Below are 19,490 nucleotides of genomic sequence, written 5' to 3' on the forward strand. Positions count from 1 at the left end.
ATCTGTCAGCCACCCTTATCTGTCAGCCCCCCTCATCCCCCCTCCTCTGTCAGCCACACTCCTCACTGTTGCCCCCCCTCCTCTGTCAGCTACCCCCCTCCTCTGTCAGCTACCCCCTCCTCTTTCAGGCACCCCCTTCCTCTGTCAGCCACCCCCCTCCTCTGTCAGCTACCCCCAAACACCATGCAATTCCCCTGTTTCAGCGGGGCTAATGTCCTGCAGCCGGGTCACACTGCACTGTCTGTGTGCTCTCTCTCCCTCCCAGTCACCGATGCCACCAGAGACAGTGAATGGAGGGCCACTGGACTGGTATCCTAGTAACCAGGGATGCTTTTTCAGGAGAAAACATGGTATTACAGACTCCGCCCCCTAACAGGTTCACACACACACATCTTTGCAGTGGCTCCTGGAAGGTAAGGGTTTTTTTTTTGTCTCTCTGTAATGGAGATCTCTATTGGGGGGGGGGGGGGGGCACAGGCACTGTCTGATATTTAATCTGTTACTTTCCACTGCTCTATATCTGCTCTACTGACACCGTCCACTGCCCTACTGGCACTGTCCACTGCCCTACTGACTCCGTCCACTGCCCTACTGACACCGTCCTCTGCCGTACTGACACCGTCCACTGCCCTACTGACACCTTCCACTGCTCTACTGACACCGTCCACTGCCTAACTGACACCGTCCACTGCCCTACTGACACCGTTCACTGCCCTACTGACATCGTCCACTGCTCTACTGACACCCTCCACTGCCCTACTGACACCGTCCTCTGCCCTACTGACACCATACACTGCTCTACTGACACCGTCCACTGCCCTACTGACACTGTTCACTACCCTACTGACACCGTCCACTGCCCTACTGACACCATACACTGCTCTACTGACACTGTCCTCTGCTCTACTGACACCGTCCTCTGCTCTACTGAAAACTGTCTACTGCTCTACTGACACCATCCACTGCTCTACTGAAAACCATCCACTGACACCGTGCACTGCTCTACTGACACCATCCACTGCTCTACTGAAAACCATCCACTGACACCGTGCACTGCTCTACTGACACCATCCACTGCCCTACTGACACCGTCCTCTGCTCTACTGACACCGTCCTCTGCTCTACTGACACCGTCCACTGCCCTACTGACACCGTCCACTGCCCTACTGACACCGTCCACTGCTCTACTGACACTGTCCACTCTTAATGCAATTTGGCCGCAGCCATTGTTCACCGTAGCACACCTCATTACTACTCACTTTGGGTAACCCAAAAGGTGTTCCAGATATTTTTCAACCCTATAGCACATACTACAAAAAAAATGCTGTGCGCCGTGAAAGTGTTCAGGTTTGGCTTGAAGAAAAGGTGGCAACCCTAGGTGCAGCATGTGACAGGAGGGGGTGCAGGGTATGACAGGAGGGGGGGCAGAGTGTGACAGGAGGGGGCAGAGTGTGACAGGAGGGGGTGCAGTGTGTGAAAGGAGGGAGTGCAGTGTGACAGGAGGGGGTGCAGAGTGACAGGAGGGGATGCGGTGTGACAGGAGGGGGTGCAGTTTGACAAGAGGGGGTGCAGAGTGTGACAGGAGGGGGTGCAGAGTGGGACAGGAGGGGGTGCAGAGTGTGACAGGAGGGGGTGCGGTGTGACAGGAGGGGGTGCAAAGTGACAGGAGGGGGTGCAGAGTGACAGGAGGGAATGTGGTGTGACAAGAGGGGGTGCGGTGTGACAGGGGGGGTGCGGTGTGACAGGAGGTGGTGCGGTGTGACAGGAGGTGGTGTGGTGTGACAGGAGGTGGTGCAGTGTGACAGGAGGTGGTGCGGTGTGACAGGAGGGGATGCGGTGTGACAGGAGGTGGTGCAGTGTGTGACAGGAGGTGGTGCAGTGTGTGACAGGAGGTGGTGCAGTGTGTGACAGGAGGAGGTGCAGTGTGTGACAGGAGGGGGTGCAGTGTGTGACAGGAGGGGGTGCAGAGTGTGACAGGAGGGGGTGCAGAGTTTGACAGGAGGGGGTGCGGTGTGACAGGAGGGGGTGCGGTGTGACAGGAGGGGGTGCAGAGTGTGACAGGAGGGGGTGCGGCGTGACAGGAGGGCGTGCGGTGTGACAGGAGGGGCCCGTGCAAATACAGAGGAGGGGTGCAAATACAGAGGAGGGGGGCAATTACAGAGAAGGGAGGGACAATTACAGAGGAAGGGGGTGCAAATACAGAGGAGAGGGGAAATTACAGAGAGGGGGCAATTACAGAGAAGGGGGGTGCAATTACAGAGGAGGGGGGTGCAAATACACAGGAGGGGGTGGCAAACACAGAAGGGTCAAAACATAAGGGAGAGAGAGGCGACAGGCAGCTGCTGGTGCAGAAGTTTTTAATAAAATAAATGCTTAAAAGCAATCCACTCACTCTCCATGTCAGAGCTGTATATGTCAGTCTGTGAAGTTGGATGTCCCATTCTCCCCTCCGATCCACGCTGCTCTTATTACTGAATCGGGAAACTCACGTGAACTGTCAGCCTCTGATGATGGAGGTGTGGTTAAGCTTGGTCACAGCATCCCAGGCTGACAGCTCACTGCAGTCTCCCCGCAGCTCTGTATCCTTGGCTTCCTCCAGCGATTCAGTGATAAGAGCAGCGTGGATTGGAGGGGAGAATGGGACATCCAACTTCACAGATTGACATATACAGCTCTGACATGGAGAGTGAGTGGATTGTTTGCTTTTAAGCATTTATTTTATTAAAACCTTCCGCACCAGCAGCTGTCTGTCGCCCGCTCTCTCTCATATGTTTTGATTGCTCTGTAATTGCTCACCCCGCCCGCCGCTCCGATGCCCCTGCTGTCCAGGTCCCCTTGTGTGCTGGGGCTCGTAAAAGGAGGCCCCATGGTACCCCTGTCAGCTGGAAATAGTGTCCGGGTGTGAGGCAGAGGGAAACCCGGGCACAGCCTCCTAAACCCGTACTGTCCGGGTCAAAACCGGACAGGTGGCAACCCTAATACCAGTCCTTACAAGGACCTTTGTGGACCTAGTAGCTAGTGATTTGCAGACTGTCCCTCAGTCCCTACACTGATAAAAGACAGCTGCAGAATCGGGCAGCAGTCAAGTATAATATTCTTTCTATATTTGGAAGAAAGTATAGTATATGTGTACAACCCTATATACTATACACCTATACCAGTCCTTAAAAGAACCTTTGTGGACCTAATAGTAATAGCTAGTGATTAAACTGACTGTCCCTGCTGCACACAGCGTCCTGTCCCTCCCTACACTGACAAAAGACAGGCTGCTGCAATCACCAGCACAGAATTGCACTGAACCCTATATACTGTACTACACCTATACCAGTCCTTAAAAGGACTTTTGTGGACCTAATAGCTAGCAATTTGTGTCACTACAGTCTCTCCCTGCTCCACACAGCGTCCTGTCCCTAAACTGACATAAGACAGAATGTAAAATGGCCGCCAGATCAGATCTATATATAAGTTAGGGGGAATGTCCAATTGCCCATGTGCTGAAATGTCTCAATTGGCTGTCCTGTACCCCATGATGGATGTGTCATCATGGGTCAAAGTTCTTTCACACTCTAAACACATATGTCCGCCGGGCGAACAGCGGCAATAGTCCGCCGAACGGGCAAATCGCGAACATGCAAAATTCGCTGCGAACCGACCGCTGGGCGAACAGTTCGGCCATCCCTACTAACTGCCTCCCCAGTTGCACAATCTCTGCATACTATTCTGCATAGAGACTACATATCGTGGATGCATAGCACACACATTAGCATCAACAGTAACATGAGCGGGGAAGGGGGGTTGTTAGGTACACGACATGGGACCCTTTGATTTTGAAAGACAGCTCTGTCTCTAGAAATGACCAATATAGTTCTCAGTGACTTTAGCAGTGATTATTGTAATGGCACTGAGTCCCAAAAATGTATCCGAGAGGAGGACTATAGCCTACTGTCTCCTCAGTCTCCCCAGCTGAGATAGGACAAGGTCATCCAGTACCCAACTATGCCTGCTCCCCCCTCTCAGGTGGGGATTTTGTGAAAATAGTGGCATGCAAAGCAAAATACTGTACCTGTATATGCATATACTGTATATTTGCAATATGTAAGAGTTTAAAACTGGTGCACACATAAGGGACTAACAGTAGTAAAGAAGAAAAATAACCCTGCATTGGTGGTGTCACTGGATGGAAAAAATGACCCTGCATCGGTGGTGTCACTGGCTGGAAAAAATGATCCTGTATGGTTGATGTCATTAGCTGGAAAAAATTTCCCCGTGTCAACGGTGTAGCTAAGAGGAAAATGGCGCTGCCTCAGTGTCACTGGGGATAAACTACAGCCAATCAGTGAAGGGGAGATATCGGCGCGTGCATGTACATTGTAGTACAAACACACAGATTACCTTTATAGTGCAGAGCCCAGGGCTGAGTCGTGAGACATGGTGGTTATCATGCAGCTTCCAGGGACAGTCTTCTGAAATTGAGAACTGGCCCCATGTCAATAAAAATCATCCTAATATATACACAGATTTGTAAAAAAATCCCTACTCTCTAAATTAAGCCCATTTCACACTGGGGCGGTGGGTGTGTCGGCGGTAAAACACTGCTATTTTTAGCGACGCTTTACTGAAAATTTTGTGGCGCTATTTGGCCACTAGCGTGGAGCTTTTACCCCCCACTAGCGGCTGAGAAAGGGTTGAAACCACCGAAAAGCGCTGCTGCAGCAGCGCTTTGCCGGCGGTATAGCCGTGCTGCCCTATTGATTTCAATGGGCAGGAGAGGTGAAGGAGCAGTGTATACACCGCTCCAAAGATGCTGCTAGCAGGACTTTTTTTAGTGGACTGCCAGCGCACCACTCCAGTGGGAGAGCCCTCGGGGCTTTCACATTGGAGACACAGCAGCGGCTCTTTCAGGGCGCTTTGCAGGCGCTATTTTTAGCGCTGTAGCGCCTGCAAAGCGCCCCAGTGTGAAAGGGGTCTTATAGTAGTCAGCATATACAACAATTTTATCAATATGTCTTTGTTAATATACCTTGAAATCAATTTGGATATATCAATAAAATACAATTTAAGCCCTCACTAACTCATACTTTAAAATAAGTTTAATATAAAATCAATATATTGAAAATATATATATAAAACATGTTCTGAACTGGACTAGAACCCACAGCTTAAACAATATGAGTCTGTCACACTAACCACTATACTATCACTTAGACCCCTTTTACTCCACACTACTGATAGTGTGGGTGGTAAAACGCCGCTATTTTTAGCGGCGTATTACCGCCGGATTTGCGGCGCATTTCAGCCACTAGCGGGCGCTTTTACCCCGCTAGCGGCCGCGAAAGGGTTAAAACCGCCGGCAATACGCCGCAATAGTTGCGTTTTGCCGGCGGGATTACAGCGCTGCCCCATTGATTTCAATGGGGAGCAGCGGTGGAGGAGCGGTAAACACACCGCTCCTTCACCACTCCAAAGAAGCTGCTGGCAGGACTTTTTTCTGACGTCCTGCCAGCGCACCGCTGTAGTGTGCTGGCAGGACGGGCTTTCACACTACAAACAATGGTGCAGCTTCTTTAGGGCATTTTGCAGGCGCTATTTCTAACGCTATAGCGCCTGCAAAACGCCCTGGTGTGAAAGGGGTCTTAAAGATTCTTAATTAGTGCTTTTTATGTTTCATATGAGATTAATTCTCAGCGAAATCACTGTACTAGTCCAGACAAGTAATTGCTATGATCGATCTGTTCTGAAATTGTGACCTGCCCCTGGAGGAAACTGAAGATGACCCCCTGATACTCCCATCTGATCACCCTAATATACACACTGTTTTTTTCTTCTAAATCTCTACTCTGTAATTTATAGTAGCCAGCATATACTACAACTTTGTGTGCTCCATATATTAGTGTGTCTTTGTTAATATACCTTGAAATCAATTTTGATATACTGATAAAATACAATTTAAGCCCTCGCTATCTCATATTTAAAAAATTTAAATACATTCACTGTCACCTGGATTAGAACCCTAAATTTCACCTATATAAGCCTGCTGCTCTAACCACTGTACTAACTCTCAGCTTGTTGTACTTGCTTTTATGTTTGATATGAGGTTAATTGTTGGTGAAGCAACTCTGTTAGTTCAGACAAGTACGGTAATTGCCATGATCAATCCGTTATGACCATAAAACACATTGTCCTGTTGCCTTCTAGCCATTCACAATTCCCTCATGTAGGGACAATAGTCCAATGTTTCCTACAAGTTGGGGTGCAGAGCTGTGCTGGCCATTGTGTTTTGTTATCTATGGAAGCTGTGTCTCCCCACTCACACACAATACACACGTTTCCAGCATGGCTCTTCTTGTTGGAGCAGATGACAGAGAAGAAGGATAAGACAGCAAAAGGTGGAAACTATTAATACAGTAGAGGAACCAGAGAAACCAGCACTGCCTGCTTCCCTATACTGTGTGCTGTAACTAAGATAGATTTACATATCCATATATAGAGCAGAAGACATGTATGTCTGCAGAATGATGGTCTGTGGGTGTTACTACATTATTGGTCCTAAAATCTTCTTAATAGAGACTACTATATTTATAAACTCAGAATTCTGACTTTGAATCTCAGAATTCTGACTTTGAATCTCAGAATTCTGACTTTTAAACTGAGAATTCTGACTTTGAAACTCAGAATTCTGACTTTCAATCTCAGAATTCTGACTTTGAAACTTAGAATTCTGACTTTTAAACTCAGAATTCTGACTTTGAATCTCAGAATTCTGACTTTTAAACTCAGAATTCTTACTTTGAAACTCCGAATTCCGACTTTGAATCTCAGAATTCTGACTTTGAATCTCAGAATTCTGACTTTTAAACTCAGAATTCTGACTTTCAAACTTAGAATTCTGACTTTGAATCTCAGAATTCTGACTTTCAAACTTCGAATTCTGACTTTGAATCTCAGAATTCTGACTTTTAATCTCAGAATTATGACTTTCAAACTCAGAATTCTGTAAAAAAAAAAAAAAAATTTTAAACTTACAATTCTGACTTTGAATCTCAGAATTATGACTTTCAAACTCAGAATTCAGAATTTTTTTTTTTTCAAAAACATAATTCTGTATATTTTTTTTTTTTTTGATGGCCCCAGGGCTCTTCCATACAATGGGGATATATCCAAAGCAAGAACTTTTTTTTAAAACTAAAATACAGTGTAACAGTCCTTCACTTCTTCTATAATCTCCTATTGTATATATTCACTCAACTGAGCTCCCAGTCTTTCACTAGACTACCAGATCTGCTTGCCACTGGATCCCCTGTGTGCTGCCCCAACGGGGCATAGAATTTATATATATTGTTTTCCCAACCATTTTTCTATGGACGTTTAAGCTCACATGCTGCCATCTAGTGACCTTTTGTGGTAATGCACTTGTTTCTCAAGTTTATTTTCTCTTATGTTATGACACACTTCCTTTGTATGTAATGCTCCATGCTTCTTACTTTGTTTTTGTACTTCCTGTGTCATCAATGCAGCTATTAAGCATCATGTAGCAGGGCAAATGTATTCTGCATTGTAAGCTACAGACAATATCATCTTTTGACTGCACAATACCACAATCTGTTGTATCCCTTCATCTGCTGTATCATGATGTTCAGAATAAAATCACCTCTGTGGATAGAATCGGTATTGGTGAGTTCAAGCTATCTGATGAGTATTGTCCTCAGTGATTATATCTTATACAGGCCAGGCATAGAGGTCTCACAAGGGATAATCGCTTCCCAACAATCAGAGTCAGAATACCCTGAGTTCTTACAATCTTCTCACTCAGTATCTTCCTTCACTGTCCCCGGCTGGTGAGAATACTGCTCTTGTACTTGCTTCAGCTACTCACAGTGGTCCCCGGTAACAAGGTCCTTTCGTGGCGACAGCTTCCCCTTTACCTCCGACCACAACAGTTTCTCTGGCCGGCAGAATCGTTACTTCTGGTAGGACTGCAAGCCAGCAGTCCCAACCCTACCCTGCTCTCCTGTTTTTGGATAGGCCCTCAAACAGCCTAGCAGCCAGAGATCCTCAGGATAGGCCTCAGGCTTCCGGCCTAGTAGCCTGGGGGAGCACAACACACATCTACCCAGACAGCCGTCCAGGTGGCACTGAAAACCGATCACCTGACTCCACCCAAATAAATAGGCTCTCCCAGCAGGCCAAGGGACTTAAAAAAAACCCTGCCAATTGGCTGAGACACCCCATTCACTCATAATCTGTCCTTGCTATGCCCTTGTCTTATCTGATGTCACCAGCTATAGTGCCACCTAGTGACAGAAGAGAAAAGTGCAGCAAGTCCAGAATTAGGGAGAAGTCAATTGAGCTCCTAAAAATTGTCCAGGTCAACTATTGCCTGGTAACTGAATTTAATAGCAGCCCTGTGTAAACATCAGGGTGCTACGCTCCTATCTGGGACCAGCCTCCCCCCACGCCCTATCAATGGCACAGCGAGAAGGAGGGAGGTCGGTCCCAGATTGGAGCGGAGCGCTCCTAGTATGAGCAGCGTGGAAGCCCAGCCCCCAGATGGGTGGATGGATTATACATTCAGATTGCCCGCCTTGCTGCCTGGACGAGAGTTACTGTCAGACTAGACTGGAGGCAGCGGGGAGGAGGAGGGTGAGCTGGCATCGGAGCAGAGGTGAGCAGAGGGCACAAGTCTGATCCTTTCAAGTGGCAAAATATGGCTCAGCTTTCTCTCTGAGAGAAGATATTCAGGAGGAGCGCAGCAACTGTCAGAGATAGACACCCCCCTTGTAAACCTCTATCTCCTGACCACCCAGGCCTATGAGCACCTCTTCACCCACCCCCCAAGCTCCCCTCCCTAATTGGGACTACATGGGTCCCACCACCCACCACTGTCCTGTCCCTCTGCCCACCTCCTGTGATGCACGCCCCCTCCTGTTTCTCTGCCCACCTCCTGTGATGCTGACCCCCTCCTGTCCCTCTGCCCACCTTCTGTGATGCTGCCCCCCTCCTGTCCCTTTGCCCACCTCCTGTGAAGCTGCTCCCCACCTGTGCTTCTGGCCACCTCCTGTGACACTGCCCTTGCCTGTCCCTCTGCCCCCCTCCTGTGATGCATGACCCCCTCCTGTCCCTCTGCCCCGCCTGTGATTCTGCCCCCACCTGTCCCTATGCCCACATCCTGTTATGCTGTTCCCCACCTGTCCCTCTGCCCCCTCCTGTTCTGTGCTGCACTCCTCCTGTAATGCTACCCCCAACTGTCCCTCTGCCCACCTCCTGTGACACTGCCCCACCTGCCCCTGTGCCTCCCTCCTGTGACGAATGACACCCTCCAGTCCCTCTGCCCACCATCTGTGACACTGCCCCCACCTGCCCCTTTTCCCACCTCCTGTGATGCTGCTCCCCACCTGTCCCTCTGCCCCCTCTTGTTCTGCACTTTACTCCTCTTGTGATGCTGCCCCACACCTGTCACTCTGCCCCCTCCTGTGATGCTGCCCCCTGCTGCCCTGCTGCCCCCTCTTGTCCCTCTGCCCACCACATATGACACTGCCCCCACCTGTCCCTCTGTCCACATCCTGTGATGCTGTTCCCCACCTGTCCCTCTGCCCCCTCCTGTTCCGTGCTGCTTTCCTCCTTTAATGCTGCCCCCACCTGTCCCTCTGCCCACCTCCTGTGACACTGCCCCACCTGACCCTGTGCCCCCCTTCTGTGACTCATGACCCCCTCCTGTAGCTCTGCCCACCACCTGTGACACTGTCCCCACCTGTACCTTTGCCCACCTCCTGTGATGCTGCTCCCCACCTGTCCCACTGTCCCCTCTTGTTTTGCACTGTACTCCTCCTGTGATGCTGCCCCACACCTGTCACTCTGCCCCTTCCTGTGACGCTGCCCCCCTGCTCTCCTGCTGCCCCCTCTTTTCCCTCTGCCCACCTCCTGTGACACTGCCCCCCCTGTCCCTTTGTCCACCTCCTGTGATGCAGCTCCACCCTATCCCTCGGCCCCCTCCTGTTCCGCGCTGCACTCCTCCTGTGATTCAGCCCCCTACCTGTCACTCTGCCCCCTCCTGTGAAGCTGCCCCCCTGCTGTCCCACTGGCCCCTCTTGTCCCTCTGCCCACCTCCTATGACTCAGCCCCACCCTTGGAGAGAGGAACTGAGCCCATGACATCACATCGGTGTACACTCTGTCTGTGTCTTTCTGTTCTATTTGACATATGATTGGAGCCCTATGAGTACACCAGGAAACAAATGATACGATTGTCCTGTATAAGCAGAGAAGGATTGAGGTGGTGATCCCTAAAGAGCGGCAGTAGTGGGATAATATTGATCAGCATGTTTTGATATTACTGAGGTGAGCATTTTTTTCACCTGGTGGTGGATGTGCATATGCATGAAGGGTGGGGACACAGGGTGTTTTTCTTCCTTATTTATGGAAGCTGGACTATATTATTTTTGAACACAGGACTTTACATATATATTTTTAAACATCTATATTGATATAAGATTTATATTAGAATAATAAAATGTGTTGCACTGCACTGTTTTGGTTGCACATTTATGTGTTTGGGGTTGTGAAATAACTGTACAGTGTTTAAGCTGGCGGCCTTTGTAAATTGTGGATTTAATTTTTACACAAAGTAATTGCGCTGATTGTGATTACCACTTAATAAATTCTCCAGTAGACTGCCAAGAAGGATCCAAGGTACTTTTTTTTCTACCAGCAAAAATCTATAATGCTATTGTAGCTGTCTTGTTGAAACAGACCAACAAATATCAATTGGAAACTGTAAACATCTGGAAAAAGCTGCTTTGAGCTCTCTGTAGTGCCACTCAAATAACCAGATATGTAGGCATGTGACCATGTCGACGTCTGTGAACAGGGAGAGTAAGAGCTAATTATAGTTTAAAATAGAAAACTGTCAATACAAAAAAAAAAATGGAAGTCCTTTTTTATAATATTGCAGAAGTGCTTTTTTTCCCTCATTCTAATATGGATATCACTTCTCATGATCAATACAATGAGGTAAATAGCAGAAAAGCAGAGTCTCTTATTGTGATTTGTACACAGCTTCCACCCACAATTCACCACATGTGGCAAAAAACTCCCCTTTTGGGGGTACACTCACCAGACCATAAATAATATAGAGCCTTGATATCTCAAGCTTAAAAACTCCACTTTCCACTGTTCGTCTCCAACCGTCCACTAGATGTCAGGGTTGATTACCATAGGGCTCTGGGAATGCATAAAGAATAATACAATGTCCACATAGTGTAATCCCGTTTAAGCAATTTTATTCAATTTTGCCCACACCCCCCTAGTACAAACATGCGTACCAAAATGTAAAATGTATGTAGCATATAATAAAGTGCACTGTGCCTGTTTAGTAGAAACGTCCGCCAGAAAAGAGAAAGACTACCGTTCGTATAGAATCAGCGAAAGTCTCCCTGATTATTCGGGTCAGGGAGACTTCCGCTGATTCTATATGAACGGTAGTCTCTCTCTTTTCCGGCGAACGTTTCTACTAAACAGGCACAGTGCACTTTATTATATGCTACATATATTTTACATTTTGGTACGCATGTTTGTACTAGGGGGGTTGTGGGCAAAATTGAATAAAATTTCTTAAACGGGATTACTCTATGTGGACATTGTATTATTTTTTATGCATTCCCAGAGCCCTATGGTAATCAACCCTGACATCTAGTGGACAGTTGGAGACAAGCAGTGGAAAGTGGAGTTTTTAAGCTTGTGATATCAAGGCTCTATATTATTTATGGTCTGGTGAGTGTACCCCCAAAAGGGGAGTTTTTTTGCCACACGTGGTGAATTGTGGGTGGAAGCTGTGTACAAATCACAATAAGAGACTCTGCTTTTCTGCTATTTACCTCATCGTATTGTTCATGAAAAGTGACATCCATATTTGAATGAGGGAAAAAAAGCAGTGCTGCAATATTATAAAAATGACTTCCATTTGTTTTTTGTAGTATTGCCAATTTTCTATTTCTGACTTTCTAATATTAAGCAGCTGCTGTTTATGATACACGTGTAACCATAAGGAGATTGGTCCAAAGAGCGCGGAGGGGTGTGCATAGGGAGGCGTTTTTTTCTGCAATATCCTTGATTATTGCTAATTATAGTTTACCTAATCTTTTGGCAAAGATCATATGACCAGAGCCTACAGCCCCTCTGAAAAGTGCTGTCACGTGTCACTACACACTTTAACGTGATGTATATTACATTTAGGAGGTCACATGCCCTCTTCCCCAATCTGGTGTACCTCTACCACCTCCTTTCAAGTGACAAAATGGGACATGCACATAGCGTGGACCTCATGCATGCACTTAACTCCTTCTTATAAATACCCTGTGACCAGGCTAAGGGTCTCTGTAATGATGGTTCAGTCCCGTTTGCTGTGGGAGACCAACCATTGGGGAGAGAGCCGGATTACTGACCCTCTTGCTACCAGAGGACCCATAGTTACATAGTAGGTGAGGTTGAAAAAAAGACACAAGTCCATCACGTCCAACCTATGTGTGTGATTATATGTCAGTATTACATTGTATATCCCTGTATGTTCAGTTCAGGTGCTTATCTAATAGTTTGTTGAAACTATCAATGCCCCCTGCTGAGACCACTACCTGTGGAAGGGAGAGCTCTGAAGTCCTGGGAACCCAGCCTTTGCCCTTTTTATACCACAGGTGGGTAGGCTGGATCCAAAAAGTCTGGGAACAGCAGGACACAAATTAACTCTTTCACTCTGAGCCTGAGCCAGCCACTAACTGAACTAGCATACCTGTAGGCAACCCTTGTTAGAGGGTACCTTCAGTTGTTCTGGTTCTGGGGTATCCCAAGGCACACCCTTTCCCCATTAACGTTCTTCAAACAATAACCCCCCCCCCCCCCCCCCAAAAAGAAACTTCTGCCTGGTTATTGTGTGGAGAGACTGAAAACTGCTTTGTGCCTGGCTGATGTGCACCCAATAGGGAGTAGAACCTGGGACAAACAGTAAGACTGGCTTGGGATCTGCACTACATACATACAGTATCTCACAAAAATGAGTATACCCCCACATTTTTGTAAATATTTTATTATATCTTTTCATGTGACAACACTGAAGAAATTACACTTTACTACAATGTAAAGTAGTGAGTGTACAGCTTGGATAACAGTGTACATTTTCTGTCCCCTTAAAATAACTCAACACATAGCCATTAATGTCTAAACCGTTGGCAACAAAAGTGAGCACATCCCTAAGTGAAAATGTCCAAACTGGGCCCAAAGTGTCAATATTTTGTGTGGCCACCATTATTTTCCAGTACTGCCTTAACCCTCGTGGGCATGGAGTTCACCAGAGCTTCACAGGTTGCCACTGGTGTCCTCTTCCACTCCTGCTTGACGACATCACAGAGCTGTTAGAGACCTTGCGCTCCTCCATCTTCCATTTGAGGATGCCCCACAGAGGCTCAATAGGGTTTAGGTGTGGAGACATGTTTGGCTAGTCCATTCTCTTTACCCTCACCTTCTTTAGCAAGGCAGTGGTCATCTTGGAGGTGTGTTTGGGATTGTTATCATATTGGAATACTGCTCTGCAGCCCAGTCTCCGAAGGGAGGGGTTCATGCTCTGCTTCAGTGTGTCAAACTACGTTGGCATTCATGGTTCCCTAAATGAACTGTAGCTCCCCAGTGTCAGCAGCACTCATGCAGCCCCAGACCATGATACTCCCACCACCATCCTTGACTGTAGGTAAGACACACTTGTCTTTGTACTCCTCACCTGGTTGCCGTGACACACGCTTGACACCATCTGAACCAAATACATTTGTCGTGGTCTCATCAGACCACAGGACATGGTTTTAGTAAACCATGTCCTTAGTCTGTTTGTCTACAGTAAACTGCAGGCTTTCTTGTGCTTCATCTTTAGACGACAGTCATGCAGACCAATTTGATGCAGTATGTGGCATGCTGGCAGCACTCATACGTCTATTTACCAAAGACAACCTCTGGATATGACGCTGAGCACATGCACTTAACTTCTTTGGTCGTCGATGGCGAGGCCTGTTCTGAGTGGAACCTGCCCTGTTAAACCGCTGTATGGTCTTGGTCACTGTGCTGCAGCTCAGTTTCAGGGCCTTGGCAATCTTCTTATAGCCTAGGCCAGTGATGGCGAACCTTGGCACCCCAGATGTTTTGGAACTACATTTCCCATGATGCTCGTACACTCTGCAGTGTAGTGGAGCATCATGGGAAATGTAGTTTCAAAACATCAGGAGTGCCGAGGTTCGCCATCACTGGCCTAGGCCATCTTCCTGTAGAGCAACAATTCAAATTTAACACATCTGCTCCCCATTCACACCTGAGACACTAATGAGTCACATGGCACCGAAGAGGGAAAATGGCTAAATGGGCCCAAATTTACACTGTTATACAAGCTGTACACTCAGTGTTTTCACATGAAATATATATATTTACAAATATGTGAAGAGTGTACTGACTTTTGTGAGATACTCTATATCTGTACATACTGTCGCTAGGTAAATGCAATTCAGTTCTGTTAAAATCTGTTAGGCTATATTTGGCCTAATAAATCATTTGAAATAATTCAAGGTGTGTCAGTAAGTGCTGGATTAGTGAAATGTGTCATCTTCATGCATACAGAGAAATCACAAAACAATTCAGTGGATCTTCCAGGAGTAGTGCTACATACATTTTGATTTGTAAAAATCTGTGTATGGAAACAATGAACATAAGTGGCTTTCTTTTCATTATTTTTATACAATTTCTTTAGAAAATGAACATGTAGAATTAACGTTTTTTAATTTTTTTATGGATATACAGCAAGAATTTAATGTGCCATTCTGTCACAGCTTTAGTTTACTGAAATTCACAGATAACTAGGTGTTTCTCACTACATGGGATGTCATTCCAATAACCAGTGTTCCACATTTGCACACAGTCTTCATTGTTGTAGTAGTCATCTGGCTGTCCTCCGCCCCACTTAGTAAAAATAACCTTTTCACCTGTTGAGTACCTGAATGTTCCTTCTATTTGTGAATCTGTTATACCTAGGAATGCTGCACTTGACCCTCCCTTAGTGTTGATTATCTCATGTAAAACACTATTTTCTTCCTCATTTCTTGGAGTAGCCAAGCTTCCTCCAACTTCTTTACATATATTCTGGGCATCGTTATGGTTTTCTTTGCGGCCATTAGTCACAAATACTTTACCACCGACTTCTTTAGCACCAACTTCATGAAACAGGAGAACTGAAAAAAAAAATTTTATTAAATGCATGACAGATATGGGAATCTAGACATTTGTAGAATAAAACTTGCTTTAGAAACCATCAGATGTAGGGTACCCATAAACAAAGATATGTAATGACATATGACTATATACACCTTCCAATAGCTTGACTAAGATGTGCCCCCACATTTTCCTGGAAACACATATAATTACAGCTAGTGAAAGAGATTGGTGGCTACAGTCTTATACTGACACTGTCTTTAAGGGTACCTGATTAAAAAAATATTTTAAAAACAAAATAAACTAGACATATTTTTTTCTGGCATTAAGGTGCCCTGGAGACCATTTACAATAATCATTGTTTGTTATGCCTGTGGGCACACCAGGTATGATTTAAAGTGGTGCAACTTAAAGCTTAACTTCAACCATGATATACAGTAATACTACTTCAGCACTACTTCTGTGAGATTTGTAACGTTTTGATATGACTTCAGTGCTACTTCAGTGAGAGAGGCTGTCCATGTCACAGGGAGGAACCGTGATATTATGAACAAAAGTTTAACTTGCAAAGGGTTAATATTTAACTTCTTTCAGGCTCAAGTGGTGCTGACACATGTACGATTTGCAGCACAATTTACATTATAGTCTAGTCCTGAATAAGTAATAAATGAACTACTTCTCAAATTGCATTACTTGAAATCATACCTATTAAGATACTCCAAAGCCGCGTACACACGATCGGAATTTCGACCTGCAAAAGACCGATGAGAGATTTTGGTAGGAAAATGCGACCGTGTGTATGCTCCATCAGTCTTTTGCTGCTGGAATTACAGCCAGCAAAAGATTGAGAGCATGCTACCAATTTTTCGTTTGGGTAAAGTTCCTATCCGAAAATGCAATCGTCTGTGGCATTTCTGATGTAGAAAATTCCTACGCATGCTCGGAAACAATTCGGCGCACGCTCGGAAGCATTGAACTTCGTTTTCTCGACACGTCGTAGAGTTGTATGTCACCGCATTCTTGACGGTCGTAATTTCAGCAAAACTTTAGCATGAACGTGTGTATGCAAGGCAAACTTGAGCGGAATCCCGTCAGAAAAGCCATCACATCTTTTTCCGATGAGAAATCTGATCATGTGTATGCGGCATAACAGAAATACATTAGATGCTACCTCAGGTAAATTTGTAAATTGCATGTCGTACCTGAAGTCTTACTGATGTGATCAGGGGCTAAGAGTGTGTATTGCAAATTTCACAACTGGAGACCAGCGTGAGAAAACACAATGTTACATAGTTACTTACATAGTCAGTAAGGCTGAAAAAAGACAGTTGTCCATCCAGTTCAACCTGTGTAGGTGTATGCATATCAGTGTCTATCATGATTTCCCAAATCTTTGTATGTTGTATCCTTTAAGATGTACATCTAATGCCACGTACACATAACCAAACTTTTTGACAGCAAAGGTCGGATGGAACGAATCCGTCGGACAATTCGATCGTGTGTGGGCTTCATTGGACCTTTGCTGTCCAAAAATCCGAAGGACTTTAGAAATAGAACATACAACTTATATAGGCATGGGACGGGACATGACGGCACAGTCCCTGGGCATGCTGGGACGGTGCCGTCATAAAGAGTGGGGTCACCGGGTGACAACCAACAGCCAGGGTTGTCGGGAAGAGGCCCTTGTCCTCATCAACATGGGGACAAGGTCCTTTGGGGTGGGGGCGGCAGGGCTCCCCCCTTCCCCAAAGCACTCACCCCCCATGTTGAGGGCATGCGGCCTGGTATGGTTCAGGAGGGGGAGGGGCCGCTCGCTCATCCGCACCCCTTTTCCTGACTGTCCAGGCTACATGCTCGGATAAGGGTCTGGTATGGTCCTTGGTGGGGACCCCCATGCCAATTTTTTGGCGTGGGGGTTCCCCTTAAAATCCATACCAGGCGATGGGGTTCCTAAGGTGTCAATCTCGCCGATAAAAGCAGTGAGATTGACTTCCTTTTCTAGTCCCGCCATAACAATCACATTCAAAATGAACGGACTTTAGTCCATGTGTGGGCAAGTCCATTCATTTGGAAGTCCGTCGTAACTCCGTCGAAAGACCGTCGGACCTAGTCTGCCAGAAAGTCCGGTCATGTGTGGGCAAGTCCGTTCGTTGGGAAAGTCCATCGGAACTCCGCCAAAAGTCAGTCGGGAAGTCCATCGTCTGCTGGAAAGTCCGGTCATGTGTACGCGACATAAGAGTCTTAAAAATATACATACTCCCTGTAGTCGCCACCAATTGTGGGAGAGAGTTCCAGATCATTATTGCCCTAACAGTGAAGAACCCTCTACGCACTTTAAAGAGGGAGTCCACCCGAAAAATAATTATTAAAAGCCAGCAGCTATAAATACTACAGCTGCTGACTTTTAATAAATGGACACTTACCTTTCCTGGGATCCAGAGATGTCGGCAGCTGAGGCAGATCGATCGTTCGCTCTCGGCTGCTTCCACCGCCATTCTCGGTGAGGGAATCAGGAAGTGAAGCATTGCGGCTTCACTTCCCATTTCCCTACTGCGCATACGCGAGTCACACAGCGCAATGGTAATGGTCTGTTCTGTCTCTGGGACCCGTGTGTGTCCCAGCAGACAGTGCAGCGGGACAGGAAGAGGCATTGACTTCCGTGGGACAGGTATTTGCACCACCCTCCCCCCTAAAAGGTGCCAAATTTGGCACCGGAGGGGGGAGAGGGCTCCGATGAGCGGAAGTTCCACTTTAGGGTGGAAATCCTCTTTTAGGTTAAACTGCTTCTCCTCCAGTCTCATTGTGTGCCTCCATGTCCTTTTAAAATCCCTATAACCTAATAGTTTATTTCATATGCTGGGATCCCCATTAAGATATTTGTAGATCGCTATCATGTCCCCTCTTAAGCGTCTCATCTCCAGCGAGAATAAATTTAGTGTTTGCAGTCATTCCTCGTAATTGAGGTCCTCCAGTTCCCGTATTAGTTTCATTGCACTTCTTTGGAATCTCTCCAGCTCCAGCATATCCCTCCGGAGGACTGGTGACCTAATCATATATGAATATGTTGAATAGAATTGGTCCCAAGACAGAACCTTGGGATACCCCACTCACCACTCGAGACCAATCTACATGTACCAGTACATGTTATTTATCACTTCCCTTTGGACCCATCTCTGTAACCAGTTTCTTACCCAAGCACAAACCCTATGGTCCAAGCCTGCGGACCTCAGCTTGTAAATTAAGCTTTTATGGGGATGGTATCAAATGCTTTTGCAAAGTTTAGATACACCACATCCACAGGCCTCCCTCTATCTAGATGGCAGCTCACTTCCTCATACAATGTTAGCAGATTGGTCTTGCAGGAACGTAACCTCATAAACCCATGCTGATTACCACTAATTGTATTCTTCTCCTCAGTAAATCTTTGGATATAGTCCCTAATCATCCCCTCCAATAATTTACCCTCTATTGATGTTAGTGAGATAAAAAGGGGAATAGACTTGGCGCTTTACCTTTGCAAAAAAGTGAAAACTATAATTTGTATAAATTTTCCAGCGTGCTGGTAAGTGATGAAAGAAAACCTTTCTATTTATGACGACCAGTAATCTCTAGTGGTTTTTTATATGAAAGAGAAAAAAACATATGCACCTATATAAATGCCGTGAAGTGCTAATCAAACAAACCATAAATAAACATACAATTGCTATGATTGGTAATAAAGTGCAAGTGACAACCATGCAAAAATCCCAAGTGAAATTTGAGCTTTAAAAATCAAAAACATTCCTAAAAATTAATTTATGTCAGACTAATATCATATATCAATTAGTGAAAGTCCCACTTAGTCATAAACCGTGTACTGAAAAATATATATATATAAGTGAAAAAATAAAACTGATAATATAATAAACAGTGAAAAATCAAAACTGTGTCTGCAACTGCTGCTCCCAGTGCACAGTGACTGCTAATGTGATTGCTCTCACCAGAGGTTTTACCCCATCCGGGGTGGATCAGCCTTCACAGTATAAGCCACTGTGTTGCTCCCTGGCTTTAGTCTGCTGTTGTCCTGGGAGACCCCCTGTTCCTCCGTTGGTGTAGCGGGCCACGTTATATGTAACAAGGAAGAGGCATATCCATAGTGTAGTACGTATAAAAAGGAGTTTTATTCGATGACGTCTGAATGACGAAACGCGTAGGGCATGGCTAGACAGCGTACACCGCTTACACAGACGGCAATACGGCCGGCGGGATTTTAAAACTCTGTTA

The 19,490-nt window shown here is 46.1% G+C and overlaps 1 protein-coding gene across 2 annotated transcripts in view; it reads right to left on the reverse strand.

Moving 5' to 3' along the window:
* Positions 1-14,786: 14,786 nt before the first annotated feature.
* The window catches only part of LOC143930048 (mannose-binding protein C-like), a 92,239-nt gene continuing 87,535 nt past the window's right edge, over positions 14,787-19,490 (reverse strand). For both annotated transcript variants that reach the window (XM_077453944.1, XM_077453945.1), the window contains one exon: positions 14,787-15,247. In XM_077453944.1, coding sequence (XP_077310070.1) covers positions 14,856-15,247 — 392 coding nt within the window. In that variant the 3' untranslated portion in view covers positions 14,787-14,855. The remainder of the gene's footprint in view (positions 15,248-19,490) is intronic.

This window comes from Lithobates pipiens, unplaced genomic scaffold, assembly GCF_037356315.1.
Source record: "Lithobates pipiens isolate NorthernLeopardFrog02 unplaced genomic scaffold, aLitPip1_a1.2 Scaffold_25, whole genome shotgun sequence".
Lineage (NCBI taxonomy): Eukaryota > Metazoa > Chordata > Amphibia > Anura > Ranidae > Lithobates > Lithobates pipiens.